General features: G+C 47.6%; 1 protein-coding gene across 1 annotated transcript in view; it reads left to right on the forward strand.

Moving 5' to 3' along the window:
- Positions 1-2,247: 2,247 nt before the first annotated feature.
- Positions 2,248-19,828, forward strand: part of KIF5C (kinesin family member 5C) — a 76,643-nt gene continuing 59,062 nt past the window's right edge. The window contains exon 1 of the mRNA XM_053947488.1: positions 2,248-2,430. Coding sequence (XP_053803463.1) covers positions 2,305-2,430 — 126 coding nt within the window. The 5' untranslated portion in view covers positions 2,248-2,304. The remainder of the gene's footprint in view (positions 2,431-19,828) is intronic.

Here is a 19,828-nt window from a genome sequence, read left to right on the forward strand (position 1 = left end):
CCGTAGATCCAGCTGTGGCAGAGGCAGAGGGAGAAAAACGCTGAGGGGAGATGCCAAGGGCAGCTTGGAGCTTGGAGAGGGGCTCTGTTGGAGCAAATCCAGAGGATCACCACGAAGCTGATGTGGAAACCAGAGCACCTTCCCTAGGAGACAGGCTGGGAATGCTGGGGAGAAGGCTGTGTGTGTGGGGAGCCCACAGCAGGCTCCCAGCAGCTGGAAGGAGCTGGAGAGAGACTCGGGGAAATTTAATTTAGATAGATGGAGGAAATCCTTCGCTGTGAGGGTGGGGAGACCCTGGCAGAGATTGTCCAGAGCAGCTGTAGCTGCCCCTGGATCCCTGGAAATATCCCAGACCAAGCTGGATTGGGCTTGGAGCAACCTGGGAGAATGGAAGGTGTCCTTGAAGGCAGCGGAAAGTGACCCTGGGGACAGTGGAAGGTGTCCCTGGGCAGTGGAAGGTGACCCTGGGGACAGTGGAAGGTGTCCCCGGGGACAGAGGAAGGTGTTCTTAGGCAGTGGAAGGTATCCCTGGACAGAGGAAGGTGTCCCTGGGATATTGGAAGGTGTTCCTGGGCAGAGGAAGGTGTCCCTGGGATATTGGAAGGTGTTCCTGGGCAGAGGAATGCCGGAGTCTTCCCCGGATTTGGGTGACTCCGGATGGTGGTAAAGTCTCTCCTCCAACCCGTGCCTTCAAAGAAAGACTCAGTAGTCTTCAGTCGTCCGGTCTCAAGGCAGTTTATTGCATGTTATCTCAAGGCACACAGACTCCCTGACATTGTCCCTGACTCTGTCTGTCCCCGTCTCTGGCTGTCCCCGTCTCCCCTCCCCGAGGGGCTGGTGCCATCTTTTATATCACACATTACGTATTAGGTGTTTACAGTTTTTCCCCAATGCCTACTACCTATGTTGAACAGTGACTTTCTACTCTAAACCAATCTGTGAGTGCCAACACCACCAAGAACATGGGGAATAGGAAGAAGAAAGGAGGAGGACAGGGCACGCCCAAATCCCTCCATCTTAGAACCTCTGACCCCCATGTACAAAACTCAGACCCCTCTGTACAAGGCCTAAACCCCCCTGTACAGCACTCAAAAATCCTTCCTTTCACTTTGTGACTACTTCTACTGTAACATCTAAACTTTTGTGATTTCTTGTTCTCCCTGCAAGGTTGGTAAATTGTTCCATGGGTCAAGCTCAAGACCACAGGGGTCCCTGGCCGCCTGCCAGGGTCTCAGAGGCTTCTGCCCTGGGCCCAGAACATCCAAGAGTGTCTGAGGGACACCTTGGGTTCCGACAGAGGAAGGTGACCCTGGAGACAGTGGAAGGTATCCCTGGGCGGTGGAAGGTATCCCTGGGCGGTGGAAGGTGTCCCTGGGATACTGGAAGGTGACCCTGGGGACAGAGGAAGGTGTCCCTGGGGTGGTGGAAGGTATCCCTGGGGTGATGGAAGGTGTCCCTAGGGCAGTGGAAGGTGTCCCTGGGGTGATGGAAGGTGTCCCTGGGGCAGTGGAAGGTGTCCCTGGGGTGATGGAAGGTGTCCCTAGGGCAGTGGAAGGTGTCCCTGGGGTGATGGAAGGTATCCCTGGGGCAGTGGAAGGTGTCCCTGGGATGATGGAAGGTGTCCCTAGGGCAGTGGAAGGTGTCCCTGGGGTGATGGAAGGTGTCCCTGGGATGATGGAAGGTGTCCCTGGGGTGATGGAAGGTGTCCCTAGGGCAGTGGAAGGTGTCCCTAGGGCAGTGGAAGGTGTCCCTGGGGCAGTGGAAGGTGTCCCTGGGATGATGGAAGGTGTCCCTGGGATGATGGAAGGTATCCCTGGGGTGATGGAAGGTGTCCCTAGGGCAGTGGAAGGTGTCCCTGGGGTGATGGAAGGTATCCCTGGGGCAGTGGAAGGTGTCCCTGGGGTGATGGAAGGTGTCCCTAGGGCAGTGGAAGGTGTCCCTGGGATGATGGAAGGTGTCCCTGGGATGATGGAAGGTGTCCCTGGGGTGATGGAAGGTGTCCCTAGGGCAGTGGAAGGTGTCCCTGGGGTGATGGAAGGTGTCCCTGGGATGATGGCAGGTGTCCCTGGCCGGTGGAAGGGCCACCGGCGGTCCCGGGGCTGCTCGGGGTCGCTCCGGCGCATCCCCCGCGGGCGCTGCGGGGGGAGGCCCCGCGGTGGCCGCGCAGCCGCGCCCGAGCGGGGCCGGTCCGGGGCGTGTCCGCGGGCTCCGAGCGGCTGCCAGGGCTCCCGGCCCCGCCCGCCCGGCGGCCCCAGCCCCGCCGCTGCCGCACCTGCCCCGCGCAACCCCGGGCCCGCCGCCGCCATGGCGGACCCCGCCGAGTGCAGCATCAAGGTGATGTGCCGCTTCCGGCCCCTCAACGAGGCCGAGATCCTGCGCGGCGACAAATTCATCCCCAAATTCAAGGGCGACGAGACCGTGGTCATCGGGGTGAGTCTGCCGCATCCCGCGTCCCGCTGCCGCCCGCTCGGGCGGGGCGAGCATCCCTCCTCTCTGGGCGAGCATCCCCCCCCCACGCGCTGCCCCCCGAGCGCTCCCGGCGGGTCCCCCCATCCCCTCCATCCCCCCAATCCCTCCATCCCCCCATCCCTCCATCCCTTCCATCCCCCCATCCCTCCATCCCTTCCATCCCCCCAATCCCCCCCATCCCCTCCATCCCCCCAATCCCTCCATCCCCCCATCCCTCCATCCCTTCCATCCCCCCAATCCCTCCATCCCTTCCATCCCCCCAATCCCCCCCATCCCCTCCATCCCCCAATCCCTCCATCCCCCCATCCCTCCATCCCTTCCATCCCCCCAATCCCTCCATCCCCCCAATCCCTCCATCCCCTCCATCCCCCCATCCCCCCCATCCCCTCCATCCCCCCAATCCCTCCATCCCCCCATTCCTCCATCCCCTCCATCCCCCCATCCCTCCATCCCCTCCATCCCCCCATCCCTCCATCCCTTCCATCCCCCCAATCCCCCCCATCCCCTCCATCCCCCCAACCCCTCCATCCCCCCCATCCCCTCCATCCCCTCCATTCCCCCATCCCCTCCATCCCCTCCATCCCCTCCAGCCCCTCCATCCCCCCAATCCCCCCCATCCCCCCAATCCCCTCCATCCCCTCCATTGTTGCCGCAGCCGCGGAGCGGGATGGGGGCGGCAGCGCTGCCCGCGCCCCCCCCGGCCGGGCTGCCCCCGACCCACCGGGCGAGCGGCGCGGGGGTCCCCGCGGGTGCCGGGGGTCTCGGGGGAGCCGGGGGGCGCGGGGGAGCCGCGGGCTCGGGCGCTGATGTCATGCCGGGGACTGGGCATGCTCGACTGGGGCGGCCGCCCGCGCCTCCGCCGCGCCCCTGCGGCAGCGCCGGCACCGGAGCTGCCCCGGGGCCGGGAGCCGCATCCCGGGATCCCCATCCCCATCCCCAGCCCGGGATCCCCGTGCCCGGCGGCGGCACGGAGCTGAGCAGCGCTGCGGGATTGCCACCCAAGTTTGGGTGGTTTTTTTTTTTTTTTTTTTTTTTTTTCCGCGTTTAAAACGATGAAATGGACCCAAATCGCCTCCCCCCGGCCCGGCCCTGCGCGCCCCCCGCGCTCTGCTGGGGCTCGGCTGCTCCAGGGCTTTAATGGGAACAAAGGGTCGGGATGCGGCTCCTTCCCAGCCCAGCACCTTCCCTCTCCCTTTCCCCTTTTCCTCTCCCTCTCCCTTTTCCCTCTCTCTTTCCTTTTCCCTCTCCCTTTTCCCTCTCCTTTTTCCCCTTCCCCTCTCCCTTTTCCCTCTCCCTCTCCCTTTTCCCTTTTCCTCTCCCTCTCCTTCTCCCTTTTCCCTCTCACTTTCCCCTTTCCCCTCTCCCTCTCCCTCTCCCTCTCCCTCTCCCTCTCCCTCTCCCTCTCCCTCTCCCTTTTCCCTTTTCCCTTTCCCCTTTCCCTCTCCCTTTTCCCTCTCCCTCTCTATTTTCCCTCTCCCCTTTCCTCTCCCAGAGCAGGTCCCTCAGAGAGCAGCGCTCAGAACCCCCCGGTGCTGCTTTGGCTGGGGGTTCAGGGGCAGATTTTTGGTTTAGCCTGTTCTGTGGTGCTTTATTTCATATATCTTTATTATACATATTATATTATATATAAATATTTCATATACTGGTCCTCTGTGACATCTATTTCCTATACTGGTCATCAATAACATCTTCTCTGCTGTATGGTGATGAAGAGACCCTGCAATTAATTGCCAGCAGAGCTCCTTGCACAATTTGTTAAAACCCTTACCAAAACCTTGAGGCCATCAGAAACTTTGCTGGTGAAAGTTGCAGAACAGCTGTGAGAAACAAACAAACAAACAACAACAAAAAAAAAAAAGGTGAATTATGAGCATGAACAGCTTGTGGTTGTTATTTTTTTAATATGAAATGCCCTCTGTCCTGCCAAATTAATTGTCTTTCTGCGAAGGTTAAAGCTGTGGCACCCCCAGCAGCCTGTTAACAATAGAATAATCAAACTGGTTATCAATCTTGGGCAGCAGCAGAGGGCTGGATTTGGCCAGCAGATATTGGGAGGGAAAATGTCTCTGTGCCATTGTGATGTTTGAGAAACAAATGTCAGCAAGTTCCCCTCCCCCTAAATAAATAAGCCCTCGGACATATTAAAAGCAGATTAAAATACAGCTCCTGTAAATCCTTTACAGCGCTGTGTTTTGAAGAGAATTGGAGTTTAGAATTCTCTTTTCCCCACTCATAATGTGTCTTTGTCTAGAAAGTATCTGTTGGCTGGGAAAACAGTAACTGTGATGGTTTGGAAAAAGATTTTTTTTGTCTTGCGGGCAGGAAATAATTCCTTTGGTGAGGGTAAAAAAAGGAAAAAAAAATAGCCCAGCAGCTGGTGATTTCCTACCATGGAAGTTAAAAAAAATTAGAGAGAAACAAGGAAAGTGCATGTATTTCTTGATAAAGATATTTCTTTTACATGGATATTCAAGTTGGGGGGTGGTTTGCTATCTTGAAAAATCTACTCAGAAGCTCAGAGTTTGCCTTTCCCTTCCTAAGGCAAAAATTGTAATTATTTAGGATTTTAATCAGCTCAACTAATGCAATGTGTCCTCAAATCCAGCTTCTGTTTTCCGAGGAGGAGCCATCAGCTGGAGCTCGGTGGGAAGGGCTGTGCTTTGGTGGAGTGGAAGGGAGCACAGAAATCTCCCCTTCTTCTTTGTCCTCTTCATTTGCAGCCCTGAGCTCTGGTGTAACTCGATCCCCAGTGGATCCCACTGCAGTAGGAGTGGGAAGTGCTGCTGGTTTTTTCATTATTTTTATTTTATTTTAATTAGTTTGGAGTGGCTGCTTTGCTCCAACAAAGAATGCCTGGCTGGGGCAAGGAGTCCTGATCTGTGGAAAGGCACCACCAGAGCAGAGTTCCTTAGGAAAAGTAGGATTTCAGTCTTCAAAAAGCTCTTGGGAGCAAAAATAAGCCAGGACCAACCAGTTTTGTTTTGGTTTTTTTTTTTTTTGTTTTTTGTTTTACTATAGCATTTGAAAGCACTGCAATGCAGCTTTTATTTTTGATCCGTGGATTGGAAAGAGAAGGGTTCTATTAAAATTTAAAAAGACCAAACAAAACTATCCACTTCCCCTCGGAGGAATTATGTCATCATGTAGGAAAAAAATAAAATACAACTGATTTAAGGGAAACATCTAATTTTTTTTTTTTTTTTTTTTATGACTAGTAAGTCCGAATAAATTTATTTCTTCCCAGTAAACACGGGGAAAAGGCTTTCTCCCTGAATTTCCCACTGTCATCTCCTGTTACACTTCCCTGGGGCCTTGGGCAAAAAAATTACAGCTGATGACTTGGTATTTCTGGGAAGGAGCAGCAAAGAGGGGAAGTTTAACCACTTAGGCTTGAGTTTCCTTAGGCTGGGCTGGGGCTGTGTGAGCAGAGCTGCCCCAGGGCAGTGTCCTGACCCCTTTCCAGCTGGGTAAATCACTGGCATTGGGATCTGAGCCCGGGTTTTGGGATCTGAGCCTGGGTTTTGGGATCTGAGCCCCGGGTTTTGGGATCTGAGCCCCAGGTTTTGGGATCTGAGCCTGGGTTTTGGGATCTGAGCCCGGGTTTTGGGATCTGAGCCCCAGGTTTTGGGATCTGATTCCTGGGTTTTGGGATCTGAGCCCCGGGTTTTGGGATCTGGGCCTCGGGTTTTGGGATCTGAGCCCCGGGTATTGGGATCTGGGCCTCGGGTTTTGGGATCTGAGCCTGGGTTTTGGGATCTGAGCCTGGGTTTTGGGATCTGAGCCCCGGGTTTTGGGATCTGGGCCTCGGGTTTTGGGATCTGGGCCTCGGGTTTTGGGATCTGAGCCCGGGTTTTGGGATCTGACTCCTGGGTTTTGGGATCTGAGCCCCGGGTTTTGGGATCTGACCCCTGGGTTTTGGGATCTGAGCCCCGGGTTTTGGGATCTGACTCCTGGGTTTTGGGATCTGAGCCCCAGGTTTTGGGATCTGACTCCTGGGTTTTGGGATCTGAGCCCCAGGTTTTGGGATCTGATTCCTGGGTTTTGGGATCTGACCCCCGGGTTTTGGGATCTGAGCCCGGGTTTTGGGATCTGACCCCTGGGTTTTGGGATCTGACCCCCGGGTTTTGGGATCTGAGCCCCGGGTTTTGGGATCTGACCCCTGGGTTTTGGGATCTGAGCCCCGGGTTTTGGGATCTGAGCCTGGGTTTTGGGATCTGAGCCCGGGTTTTGGGATCTGACCCCTGGGTTTTGGGATCTGAGCCCCGGGTTTTGGGATCTGAGCCCCGGGTTTTGGGATCTGAGCCCCGGTTTTTGGGATCTGAGCCCCGGGTTTTGGGATCTGACCCCTGGGTTTTGGGGTTTGGTGTCTCCCGTCCATCTCTGTGTGTAACGCTCAGGGTGAAAACCTTTTCCCTTGAATTCCCCTTTCCTCCAACCAGACAAAAACTCTGTGTTTCCGTTCTGCCAGGATGTCTAAAACCCAAAAAGCCTTGGAGGTGAATCTCCCCCTGTGAGCAGGGCAGGAAAAGGGGATAAAGGGGATAAACCCAGGGCTTCCCTCTGCGCTTGGCTGCCCAGGAGCCTCACCAGGCTGCAGCTTCCTTTTATCTCCCTCTGCTCCTCTGCAGCCTCAAGGTGACTCTCTGGTGGATTGTGCTGCCTGACAGACCTAAAAATGTGGTTTTCTGGCTGCCTTGCTGCTCGTGGGGAGCGTGGAGCTGTTTGCCCAGCAGCTCCCGGAGCGTGGCCGTGTCCTGCTCCTCCAGGTGCTCCTATCCCCGAGCACCTGGGAGGGAAGGATGCAGAGAGCCTCAGCACCTGCTGGGATAATCCCTGGGCTGGCTTTTAGGGTTTGGGTTTATCCTTCCAGCCAGCTCTGATGGGAAAACAAATAAGAATTTAGTTGTGGAGGGGGTGGTGGTTTCAGGTTTTCACCTCCTTTTTTCTCCTAGCAGCCAGCACGGGGCTGGTCCGGGGGGGGTTGTTCAGGCAAACATCTCCTGGTGGGAAGCAGAACATCCCAAAGCAGCTCGGGAAGCTCCTGTTGTTCCCGGGCAGGGACAAAAGGCTCTCCACCGTGGGGTCAGCTGCTCCTGGCGCTGCGGTGGGAGGGATTTGTAAAGCCCGGCTTAGCAGGAGCTGCTGAGCTCTGCAGAGTCCGGCTCAGGCAGAGCCTCCCCCTTCCCCTCTCTGCCCATCCCGGGGGGGCTCCAGCCCCGGGGAAATCCAGGAGAGCTCCCGGATCGGTGGCAGGATCGCCCAGGACTGGGATTTTCTCCCGGGGGGGAGATTCTGTTGTCTCTCCCGTGAAATATTGCACATAAATAAGTGATGTGGCCCAAAGCAAACAAACCATCACCTGATCCTGCTGTGCCTGGTCACTGCTGCTCTGCAGTGTCACATTCCAGGGCAGGAATTCCTGTGCAGGGCTGAGAGCTGGATCAGCCTTGTGGGTCCCTTCCAGCTGGGAATATTCTGTGACAGGAAGGAAAACAAACGTTGGTGGCCGATTCCTGTCTGAGCAGGGTTGTGCTTTTGTTTAATTAATTTTTTTTTTTTAATGCTTTCTGCTATAAGTACTTTTTGGAATGTCTTGTGGAGAGATTCTCGCTTATTTTCATCCCTTTATCTTTTATTCCATATGTATACCAGTGAAGCCAGCAGAGTTTGTGCTAGTGAAGAGCGGGTTCTAAAATCCCTCCTGTACAAAGATCTCTGAGTGCTGTTAAACACTTGTCACTCTGTGGGTAAAACAGACCTTAAAAAAAATCAATAAATCCTTGAGATAACGAGCAAATGGCTGGTTTAAAAAAAATATAAAAAATTAAAAATTAAAATATAAAAATTAAACAACTGCCCTGCTGGGATATATTTTTTTTTTTCTTCTGTGTGTGCAGCTTTTACCAAAAGCCAAGTGTCCATCTCTGCCCCCAAAGCCACAGCCCCTGTGCCTGTGGAGGATTTGTTCCTGGTGTGACTATAAAAATCTCCTGCCAGGAGCTCCTGCTGGATGGGAGATGTGAGGCTGTGCCTTGCTGGAAGAGCTGGCAGAGGATGGGAGGTGCTGTTCTCCTTGCTTTTTCTGTTCTTTCCCAGCTCCTCTTTTCCACTGAGGACTTGTTGGAAAATCCCAGCTCTACAGAGACTGGGCAGCTGAGAGGGGTTTTAAAAGATTTTATTCCATTTTTATTCCATTTTATTCCATAAAAATCTTTTAAAAGATTTTTAGTCCCGTAGAAGGGTGAGACATAGAATGGTGCTGAGTTTTGCATCTCTTATCAGAAACCACCCCATTTCCTGGCTGCAATCCCTTATAAATGTTTTTCCAGCCCTTTAGCTTTTCCCACACAATGCTGCTCATATTTCCAACACCAATCACCTGTAATTTTTCCCCCACGTGGTCCTGCTACAACGCATTTTTCACAGTCCTAATTCTCCAAAATACCTGGTCATGGTTTGAAACTTGTTGGAACTTGTTTCTAGTTCAGTCTCTCTCTCCACAATGCCATCTCTATCCCATGCCTTCCTCAGTCAGCACACCTTATCTCAGAGTTTGCATGCAAGCTTTATTTTTGTGCACAAACTTTTTGTCCAAGGCTGTGTGAGCTTTCGGGCAGGTTTTTGGGAATCCTTTACAAACCCAATCCTCACAAGGACCGGGCAGGGTTTGGTTTGGAAGGGAGAAGGACTGGTTTTGGGTTTGCTGAGAAGGACTTTGGGGATACAAACACTTATTTTTTTTTTTTCCCCCAGTTCCTGGGGAATTGGTGTTTTCAGGCAGCTGCCAAAGGCTTTTGTGGGAGCTGTGTGTCCCACAAGTGTGCCCACCCTCCCTGCACACCCTGGCATTTTCCTGCAGCCTGGAATAACGCCTGGGTCTTGCTGCTGCTTCTGATTCCACGGAGGAGCCAGGCTTGATGTGCTCATCCCCTGTGGCTCTGGTGCTTTCAGGTCAGACTATTTCCAGAGCTCAGCACTGACAGATCTGGCTCTGGCTGGTTTTATTTTTCCCTTTGGGGTGGTTTTGCTCCGTAGGTACCTCGGGAAGGAGCAGAACCCTGCGGATCACGTCGCTGTTCCTTTGGGAAAGAGCAAACACGGGCTGGTCCCACTGGGTCGGGATCACTTTTTTATTCCCTGCACAAAACCAATTCCATTTGCTGAAGAACTGGTGTGGCTGCTCAGGGAGCTGCTCCCAAAGTTTGGTATTTAAAGCAACTCCTGTGCTCCACACTTGTTCTGGGGGGAAGATTACAACCAGGGGCCTGATGAGGTGACCGAGGAGGGGTTTGGTTCTGGTTTGGCAGTGTGCTGGTAAAGAATGGAACTGTTCTGGGGCTGATTATCAAGAAATATTTTAATTTCTTGTGGCAGGGAGACTCCCATGAAGCGCTGAAGCAAAGGTGCCGTAATGTCAGTGGAAAAAAACATCTGTGCTGATAAGGATTTCTCCAAATATTCTCCTTTTCCACTGTGCCTTTGTCTAATCCCACAAGCACGGGTTTTGGGATCAGTGGCAGCCAGTTCAGCTCCTGGGATTCTGCTGGACCTGCCCCAGGTTTGGGAGGTGTTCCCAAGACAGGGACACTTCCCAATAAGTTTCAAACCAAACTCCTTTTCTGCTTGGCCCGTTCTTGCTGGGTTGAAGCCAGTTCTGTGGGGACAGCATGGTTTGGGGGGGTTTAGTTTGATTTTCCTCTGGCTCCTCAGCTGTTCTCCCTCTGGAATGGGCATTCCTGCTCTGCCAGGCTTCTCTGTCAGGGCTGAGCTGGTCCAGCAGGGATCAGGGTGTGTTTTATGGATGCAGCTGCTCCTGTGTTTGCTCTCCTGCTTTCTAAAAGAGTGGTGAGAACTCAGGTGTGAAAATGTCTTCTGTGTGTTGATGGTGCTGCTGGAAAGATGATTTACTCAAAATGAAGAGCACATTTCCTCACCCAGGCAATTTCCCTCTTGTGTTTTCTCAGGGCATCTTTTTCTCCCTTTTCCCAGTCCCCCGTGGGCATCCTTCTCCAAACCTATCCCATCAAAAATATGGATTCTTCCTTAAACCTTCAGATCCTAAAACACAGGTGATGGATTTCAACAAGCTAAACTGTCAAACCACAGGAAAATGGAGTTTTAAGCCACCCTGTGTTGTCTTTTCCTCTCTGGTACCTCATTTTTTTTGGGGATCAGAAGGTTTAAACACTGAGCATCATTCCTGGGTATAGCCCCAGTCCTTTTCCTTCCCCTGGGATGGAGGCTTTTCCTTCCCCAACCACTGGGGCTTGGATTTGTTTTGGCAAGTGTTTGTTGAGCCTGGTGCGGTGAGATTTGGGGTTTTTGGGGTTTTTTGGGGTTATTTGGGGCGCTTTCTGTGCTCCACTGCAGAGGGTTTTTCCCGAGGCTCCCTGCCCCAGGGAAGCTCCCGTGTGTGCTCAGGGTTTCAAACTGTGCCAGGAGAATCAAAGCTGTTCAAAAAGAGAAAATTAGGGGAGCAATGCCATTTGTAAGGCTCTAATGTTGATCAGCTTTTCTCTTTTTGTAGGAGTTTCTGTGGGGAAACGGGCTTGGGAGTGATATTAAATTTTGATTTTTATGTATTTAACTTTGATTTTTATTACTCTGCTGCTGACACCCATGGTATTATCCTGGGTGTCCTTCCTGTTGTCACAAAAATGCCTCACTTGAGATTTGTTTTCTTCCAAAATTCCTTGTTCTGTGCTGCCTGAGGTGTCTCCAGGTATTGCCACATATTCCTAAAAACCCCACACGATCCCATTTCCCCCTCAGCTCCCATGGCTTGGGGCTGCTGAGGCTTTTTTTGGTTAAACTCTGGCTGCTGTCGTTGAATGCAGAACCTGATTTGGAATTTTGGTGTGAATCTTTTCCTCCTAAGATCCCTCCTAGACAGTTTGCTTGTAGTTTGTTTTATTTTTCTTAACACCCCAAAGATGCTTTTGTGTCTGTTTTTGTTTGGTTCTTCGAGTCACCCATACTTACCTCCCAAATATTCTCTTTATTTTCCCTTTTTTTCCTTGATTTGGTGTTGCTGCAACCTTTTAAAAGCCAGGTAGAAAAGAGATTTGGAGTTGCTCAGTAATGGTTTGACACTTTGCATTTGCCTGTGGCGTTGCCAAAGTTTGTTTTTCCAGCTCCCCTGGAAGGTGCACGGTGCTTGTGTGTGAACTGAAAAAAATGCCTTAATTCATTTTTATTGGGGTTTGCAGTGTGAAAACATTACATAAACAATCCTGGCAAACACAGCAGCAAAAAATTACCTCAGAGTATCCAAAATGGGATCTTTTACAGCCTTCAAGGTGTGGAGTCTCAGACATGGGGTTGCTGATGGATTTCTGGGTTGGTCCATCCATTTTATATATTTATGGCCTCTTTGGTTTTTGGATTAAAAAGAAAAAAAATTTTAAAAAAAATCCATTTTTATGGGAAATGCTTGTGATTGTCATCAGATTCCTGTTAAAATATCAATAATTGGTGACAGGACAGCTTCAGAAAATGTCTATTTTCCAACTGTGAGACCGAGCCTCGCTGACACCAAGAACGTGGGATTTTTTTTTTTTTTTTTTGTCCCCCATGAGAAATGAGTATCCAGAGACAAAAACTTAAATATTTAATAGTATTCTTTGCTAAAAGTGATTCATTTTTCCTCTCTCTGCTGAGAGAACTCCCTTTCCACTGCCTCGTTGTGATGATGGACAGGAGATGCTCTGGGCTGGTGTAAAAATCTCTCTCCTGGCTCAGGGGATGGAGTGAACCTTGGAAAACTGGGCTGGTTCTGAAGCTGCTGCGGAACATTTCTCTTCCTCGAGGAGGATTTGATACCAAAACCACATTAAACCACCCCAAGGCCTTCCACACCTTTTTTTGCAGTACCAAACATCCCCGAATTTCCGAGATATTCTTGCTATGGCAGCATTTTCCAGTCAGCAAAGTACGGTTTTTGGCAGGTCCTGAGCTGAAAACCTCTGGTTCTGAGGGGTGAAAGTTGAATTTCCAAGCCACACTGACACCCAGGAATTATCCTGGCTGCTGAGTTATTCCCCCATTTAGGAGAGGCTGAGCAGGAGAGCATTTCTCTGAATTGGGGGAACTGGGTTAGGGAGTATTTTTAGCCAGGCCGTTGCACAAGTTGGGTTTTTCTGCAGCTGTAATCTCTTTTTTTTCCCTGCCTGCACTGCTGCAATCTCTGCTGGATTTAGAGCAGGGAGATGAGGGGTGATGCTGCAGCTTCTCCCAGGGCTGGGTGAGGGGGGGTCTCACCTCATTCACTTGGGGAGGATCTGCCAAAAATCCTCCCAGAAAATCACCTGGATTTCTGTTAATGCACCTCCAGTCACATCCGTCCTCTGCTTCTCTCTCCCATGGCCTTTTATCCCATCATCACCTTTTATTTTACTTCCCCCCCTCTCTCCTTTTCTATTACTTTCCCCTCTCTCCTTTTCTATTATTTCCTCCTCTCTCCTTTTCTATTACTTTTCTCCCCTCTCTCCTTTTCTATTATTTCCCATCATCTCCTTTTCTATTATTTTCCCCTCTCTCCTTTTCTATTATTTCCCTCTCCCTCCTTTTATTTTATTTTCCGCCTCTCTCATTTTCTTTTATTTTCCCCCCTTTCTCCTTTTCTATTGCTTTTCTCCCTCTCCTTTTCTATTATTTTCTCCCCTCGCCTTTTCTATTACTTTCCCCTCTCTCCTTTTCTATTATTTCCCCCTCTTTCCTTTTCTATTATTTCCCCCTCTCTCCTTTTATATTGCTTTCCCCTCTCTCCTTTTCTATTATTTCCCCCCTCTCCTTTTCTATTTTTTTCCCCTCTCTCCTTTTCTATTATTTCCCCCTCTCTCCTTTTCTATTATTTTTCCCTCTCTTCTTTTCTATTACTTTTCCCTCTCTCCTTTTCTTTTATTTTCCCCCTCTCTCCTTTTCTATTATTTTCCCCCTTTTATCTTGCATTTTTTGCATTATTATCTCCCATTTTATCTTGCATTTTGCCTGCTTTTCTCCTCTCAGGACCTCTCCCTGTGCTTTTTGTGTTTTCTCCCCCATTTCTGGCTCACCCACAAACACCCACGGCAAAGCTGCTGCCCCTTGGTCTGATTTTTCCCTCCCTTCACGGCATCTTTCACAGTTTAACTTCAAAGCAAAAGCCAGCTCAGCGCCGCAAACAAACCCCAAAAGCAAAATTAATCTCACTGCTCAGGAGCCCGCGGAGAAACATTTTCCTGGAGAGAAAAGAACGTTTGCTCGTGCTGGTGCTGGAGGATTTATTCTCTGTGTGGCTGGCTTTGTGTGCAGCCCAGATTTTCTGAGGATTACGGGGTAAACTCGGCCATAAACTTCAAACAAAGCTCTGCCAGCAGAAAAAAAAAAAAAAATATATATATATATATATATATATATTTCTGTGCCTCATGGGATGCTGGGGCTGGGCAGGAGGAAGGTGGGAATGCTGGGAGGGGCTGGGGGAAAACGGGAGGAAAAGGCAGCCTGAGGTGGTTCTGTGCCAGAATGGATCAGAGTGGGTCACTAAATGTGGGATATTGGTGCTTGCCTTGAAATGAGCCATTCTTTATTTCATATATCATATATACCATGAAATATTTACTAGATATGATATACTATATAATAGATATGCTATATAATAGATGATATGTGATTTATAATATATACTATGTAATATATACTACATTATAGATATAATATATATTTATATATATTATATAAATGCATCATATATAATATATAATATATAATATATAATATATAATATATAATATATAATATATAATATATAATATATAATATATGATATATAATATATATAATATTTATAATATATATAATAGATGTAATAGATGTAATAGACAACATAAACACAAGATTATATTATATAAACACATTATATATAACAATATATAATATTTTAATATATTATTATAATATTATATTATTATAATGCCATTGTTATATATTATATTATAGATATTGTTATATATATTATATTATGTGATAGGATATTATATTAATTATATATTATATATTATCATTAGATATGACATAATTATTGTAATAATATTACTATAACATTACATATTATGATATGTTAATGTAACATATTGATATGCAATATATTAGAATAATTGAATAATATGGATATTATTTATATATGATATCTATATTATATAGTATATAGTATATAGTATATAGTATATAGTATATAGTATATATATATTTTATAAATATTTTTATATATTTACATTATATATATATATATGTATATATATATATAAATATATATATTTTCCCCCTCTCCTTTTCTATTACTTCCCCCCCCGCTATTATATATATATAATATATATATATTATATATAAAAATATAAATATATATTTTATATAAATATAAATATATAAATATAAATAGAAAATATATACATATATAAATATAAATATAAATATATAATAAATAATGAATAACTAATATATAATATATATTTATATATATAATATGTATTATATAATATATATAATATATATTATATATAATATTTATTCATTTATTTATTTATGATATATTTATATTTCTATATATTTATATACACATACATAGATATATATACATACACACACATATATATTTATATATATAATATATATTTTTATATATATATAATATATATAATTATATATTTTATATATAATTATATATATATATAAAAATTTTAGATATAAATTAAATATATAAATTATACATATACATATACATATACATATACATATATATATATATATATATATACACATATATATATATATATATATATATATATATATATATATATATATATATATATATATAATATATAATATATCTGAACGAAATGAATTCCTTTACCAGGGATGCAGAACTGCAGTGCTCTGTGTTCCTCCTGCTAAGGGGTGCAGAAACGGGGGATGCAGCAATTCTGCTTTTTCATGCTTTTGTGAGGGGTTTTTTGTCTCTCTTTTTATTCTAATTACTGGTGGAATTTTATGAATGGGGACACTGAGCATCACCAAAGCAAGCACTGCTCGAGGCCCTGCCCCCACAAATAAACAGCTTTTCCAAACAAATAAAATAGGTTTTATTTTAGGTTTTTTGCTATTTGGGCTTTCCTAGACCCTGCTACATCCGGGAAAGAATCCTTAATTTTCAAAAATACGGTTAAAATTTATGATTTTTGGTATCGTTAGCTCTTTCCCACGTGCTCGTGCTTGAGGAGGACACGTATTTCGGGTGTGGCACGGGAACTGAGGAAGTATTTCAGGTGTGCTATGGGGTTTGAGTAGGGTTTTTGGGGTGTGGCATGGGGTTTGAGCAGGTATTTCAGGTGTGCTATGGGGTTTGAGTAGGGTTTTTGGGTGTGGCACAGGGTTTGAGCAGGTATTTGGGATTTGAGCAGGTATTTGGGTTTCAACAGGATTTTTGGGTGTGGCATAGGGTTTGAGCAGGTATTTGGGATTTGAGCAGGTATTTGGGGTGTGCCTTGGGATTTGAGCAGGTATTTGGGTTTCAACAGGCATTTCAGGTGTGCTATGGGGTTTGAGTAGGGTTTTTGGGTGTGGCACAGTGTTTGAGCAGGTATTTGGGGTTTGAGCTGGTATTTCATGTTTGAGCAGGTATTTGGGGTGTGGCTTGGGATTTGAGCAGGTATTTGGGTTTCAACAGGAATTTTGGGTGTGGCAAAGGGTTTGAGCAGGTATTTGGGGTGTGGGATGAGATTTGAGGAGGCACTTCAGGTGTGGCACGGGGTTTGAGTAAGGTTTTTGGGTGCGGCATGGTTTGAGCAGGTATTTGGGGTGTGGCACAGCATTTGAGAAGGTATTTTGGATTTGAGCAGGTATTTGGGGTTTGAGCAGGTATTTGGGGTGTGGCACAGCATTTGAGCAGGTATTTTGGATTTGAGCAGGTATTTTGGGTCTGGCTCGGGATTTGAGCAGGTATTTCAGGTGTGCTATGGGGTTTGAGTAGGGTTTTTGGGTGTGGCACAGGGTTTGAGCAGGTATTTTGGGTGTGAGCAGATATTTTGGGTGTGGCATGGGGTTTCAACAGGAATTTTGGGTGTGGCATGGGGATTTCAGCAGGGATTTTGGGTTTCAGCAGGTATTTCAGGTTCGGCATGGCATTTGAACAGGATTTTTGGGTGTGGCATGGGGTTTGAGCAGGTATTTGGGGTGTGAGCAAGTATTTTGGGTGTGGCTTGGGATTTGAGCAGGTATTTCAGGTGTGCTATGGGGTTTGAGTAGGGGTTTTGGGTGTGGCACAGGGTTTGAGCAGGTATTTCATGTGAAATGGGGTGTGGGCAGGTATTTGGGGTGTGGCACGAGGTTTGAGCAGGTATTTTGGATTTGAGCAGGTATTTGGGTGTGAGCAGGTATTTGGGGTTTGGGGTGGGGTGTGGGCTGGTGTTTGGGGTGGGGTTTGAGCAGGTATTTGGGGTGTGAGCAGGTATTTGGGTGTGAGCAGGTATTTGGGGTGTGGGGTTGATTGTGAGCAGGTATTTGGGGTGTGGGGTGGGGTTTGAGCAGGTATTTTGGGTGTGAGCAGGTTTTGGGGTGTGGGGTGGGGTTTGAGCAGGTGTTTGGGTGTGAGCAGGTATTGGGGGTGTGGGGTTGATTGTGAGCAGGTATTTGGGGTGTGAGCAGGTATTTGGGTGTGAGCAGGTTTTGGGGTGTGGCGTTGATTGTGAGCAGGTGTTTGGGGTGTGGGGTTGATTGTGAGCAGGTATTTGGGGTGTGAGCAGGTATTTGGGGTGTGGGGTTGATTGTGAGCAGGTATTTGGGGTGTGAGCAGGTATTTGGGGTGTGGGGTTGATTGTGAGCAGGTATTTGGGGTGTGAGCAGGTATTTGGGGTGTGAGCAGGTATTTGGGGTGTGGGGTTGATTGTGAGCAGGTGTTTGGGGTGTGAGCAGGTATTTGGGGTGTGGGGTTGATTGTGAGCAGGTGTTTGGGGTGTGAGCAGGTATTTGGGGTGTGGTGTTGATTGTGAGCAGGTATTTGGGGTGTGAGCAGGTTTTGGGGTGTGGCATTGATTGTGAGCAGGTATTTGGGGTGTGAGCAGGTATTTGGGGTGTGGCGTTGATTGTGAGCAGGTCTTTGGGTGTGAGCAGATTTTGGGGCGTGGTGTTGATTGTGAGCAGGTGTTTGGGGTGTGAGCAGGTATTTGGGGTGTGAGCAGGTATTTGGGGTGTGGCGTTGATTGTGAGCAGGTGTTTGGGGTGTGGCCTGGCCCGGGCAGTGCCCCACTGCCCCAGGGCAGGGCACGGGGGGCTCAGGGGGTCCCTCTGTCCATCCCTGGGCTCTGCAGGTGGTGGCTGTCCCCTCTGCCCCCCTGCCCCCCCCGGGCTGCTGAGCCGGGTCTAACGCTGGGCTCAGGGCAAGGCTTGCAAAGGAGGCACACAGGACTTTTTCTGTCTTCAGCTTCTTCTGTTTATTGATATCTTATCAAAACTTCAGCACTGTCTGCAGCAGACTCTGCGTGCAGGAAAAGCAGCACAAAAATGGCCAACAATCTCTTGTCACGAGGCTTTTTAAGTCTAATCAAAAACTAAACTACCCAATTGAGAAGTGACACCTAAATTATTTTCCCTTCTAACCCAATAACTGAGCCCTAAAGACCCACAATGAGGATTTTTCTGCCCAATTACAAGATACCACCCAAACCCATGAAGAAGAAAAAAAGAAAAAGGAACACAACACCCTGTACCATCCATCTTGTCCCCATCTACGACATACTAAAAACCCTAAAACCTAAATTCCTCACCCAAGTGACACGCTAGGCTACTCTTTATAACTTATTTCACACTTTTGTGGTCTCCAGTTTATTCTGAGGCTTTGGAGGCTTTCTCCATGAAGGAGGGTCAAAGTCAGGGCTTCCCTGGGAGTCAGACAGAGGAACATTCCCCTTTTCCTGGGTTTCCACAGGGGCAGACCTTGCCCTGCAATGACCTCTTGGCAGGACTTGTTCTGGCAGAATACCCCAAAAGGGCATCACAGTGGTTCTGAAGGTGCTGCAGTTGTTCTTGTGCCACGTGGAACTCCAGGAGTGCTCAAATCTGGCTGTGACAAAACCCCAGCCAGCTCCGTGCTGCCCTGTCACTGCAGAAGTGAAGGGATGGGGCTATTTTCAGGCTAAAAACAATTTATTGCTCAGATAAACATCAGTCTCAGGGGCTGTGAGGTTTTAGAGGAGCAAGCATTCAGCCATAGCTCAGAGTAGTCACAAGTTTCTTCATTACAAGAAGAAATATATATAACTTTCTAAACAAACATATAACTTTGTAAACAAGCAGTTGTCACAGGGTTTATTTTACTTTTCTGACCTATCACCTTTACTTACTTTTGCTGCACTGTGGATATTTCCAATGGCTCTGTCTCACTTGCACAGAATGTTGCTGTTGTAACTTCTAAACTCTGTTTCTGTTATAACTTCTAAACTCTCAGCTCACTCTATACAACCCCACCCCTACATTACAAACCCTTCACCATCTTAACCCATACAGTTTCTCATTTATTTAAAGCATATTCTTACTTACATCTGTAGAAACATAAGTTTGTGTTTTTTTCTGCTTAGTCTGTGTGTTGTATTTTTACATCAAATCTCCCAAGGCTGCAGATCAAACCCTCCTGTGTCTGTGGAGGTTTCTGTTTCTCTGATTCCCACGCTGCCCTTCCAGCCCTTTGCAGCATCCCTTTTCCATGGAAATGCTGCAGGGAAGTGCAGGACCCTCCTTTGCAGTTCTGGGCTGTGTTTTCTGTTCCTGAGGTTTTCATCTGGTGCAGAGCAGGGAGGATGTTCCTGTTCCAGCCCAGCAATCCTGCTGCAGCATCAGATCCCTGGGCATTCCAGCTTCCAGCACTCGGTTTGTGAGCGAGGAAGGGAGAGGAATTCCGAATTTTAGCTGTTGTCTCTGGTGACCAGGAGCTCCAGCAGGGAACCAGGGCATTGTCCCCTGAGCCCTGGCTGCTCCGAGGTGTTCTGGCTCTGCACAGGGGAACGTTTGGGGGGGAGGCACAGATGTCAGGATTGAGCCCCTCCAGGAATTCTTATTCAGCCACACAATAATTTGGGCTCTGCATTAATCCCTGGATAATGTACCCAGAGCGAATGTTGGAATCTGAACTGTAAGGAACTCTCAGAATTTTGGGTTGGTAAGCTAAAGCTCCGAATTGAACTCGTTATTTGGTCTGAGACCTTAGAAAAGACTTCTAAACTTAGGTGTTAGAAGTGAGAATGTGGATTTATAGGTTAAAGTAGAAACACATACAGTGTTTCTATAGTGTATTTACAGTGTGTGTATTTATTTTCTATGGTGTATTTATTTT

This window comes from Vidua chalybeata, chromosome 7 (genome assembly GCF_026979565.1).
Source record: "Vidua chalybeata isolate OUT-0048 chromosome 7, bVidCha1 merged haplotype, whole genome shotgun sequence".
Taxonomy (NCBI): Eukaryota; Metazoa; Chordata; class Aves; order Passeriformes; family Viduidae; genus Vidua; species Vidua chalybeata.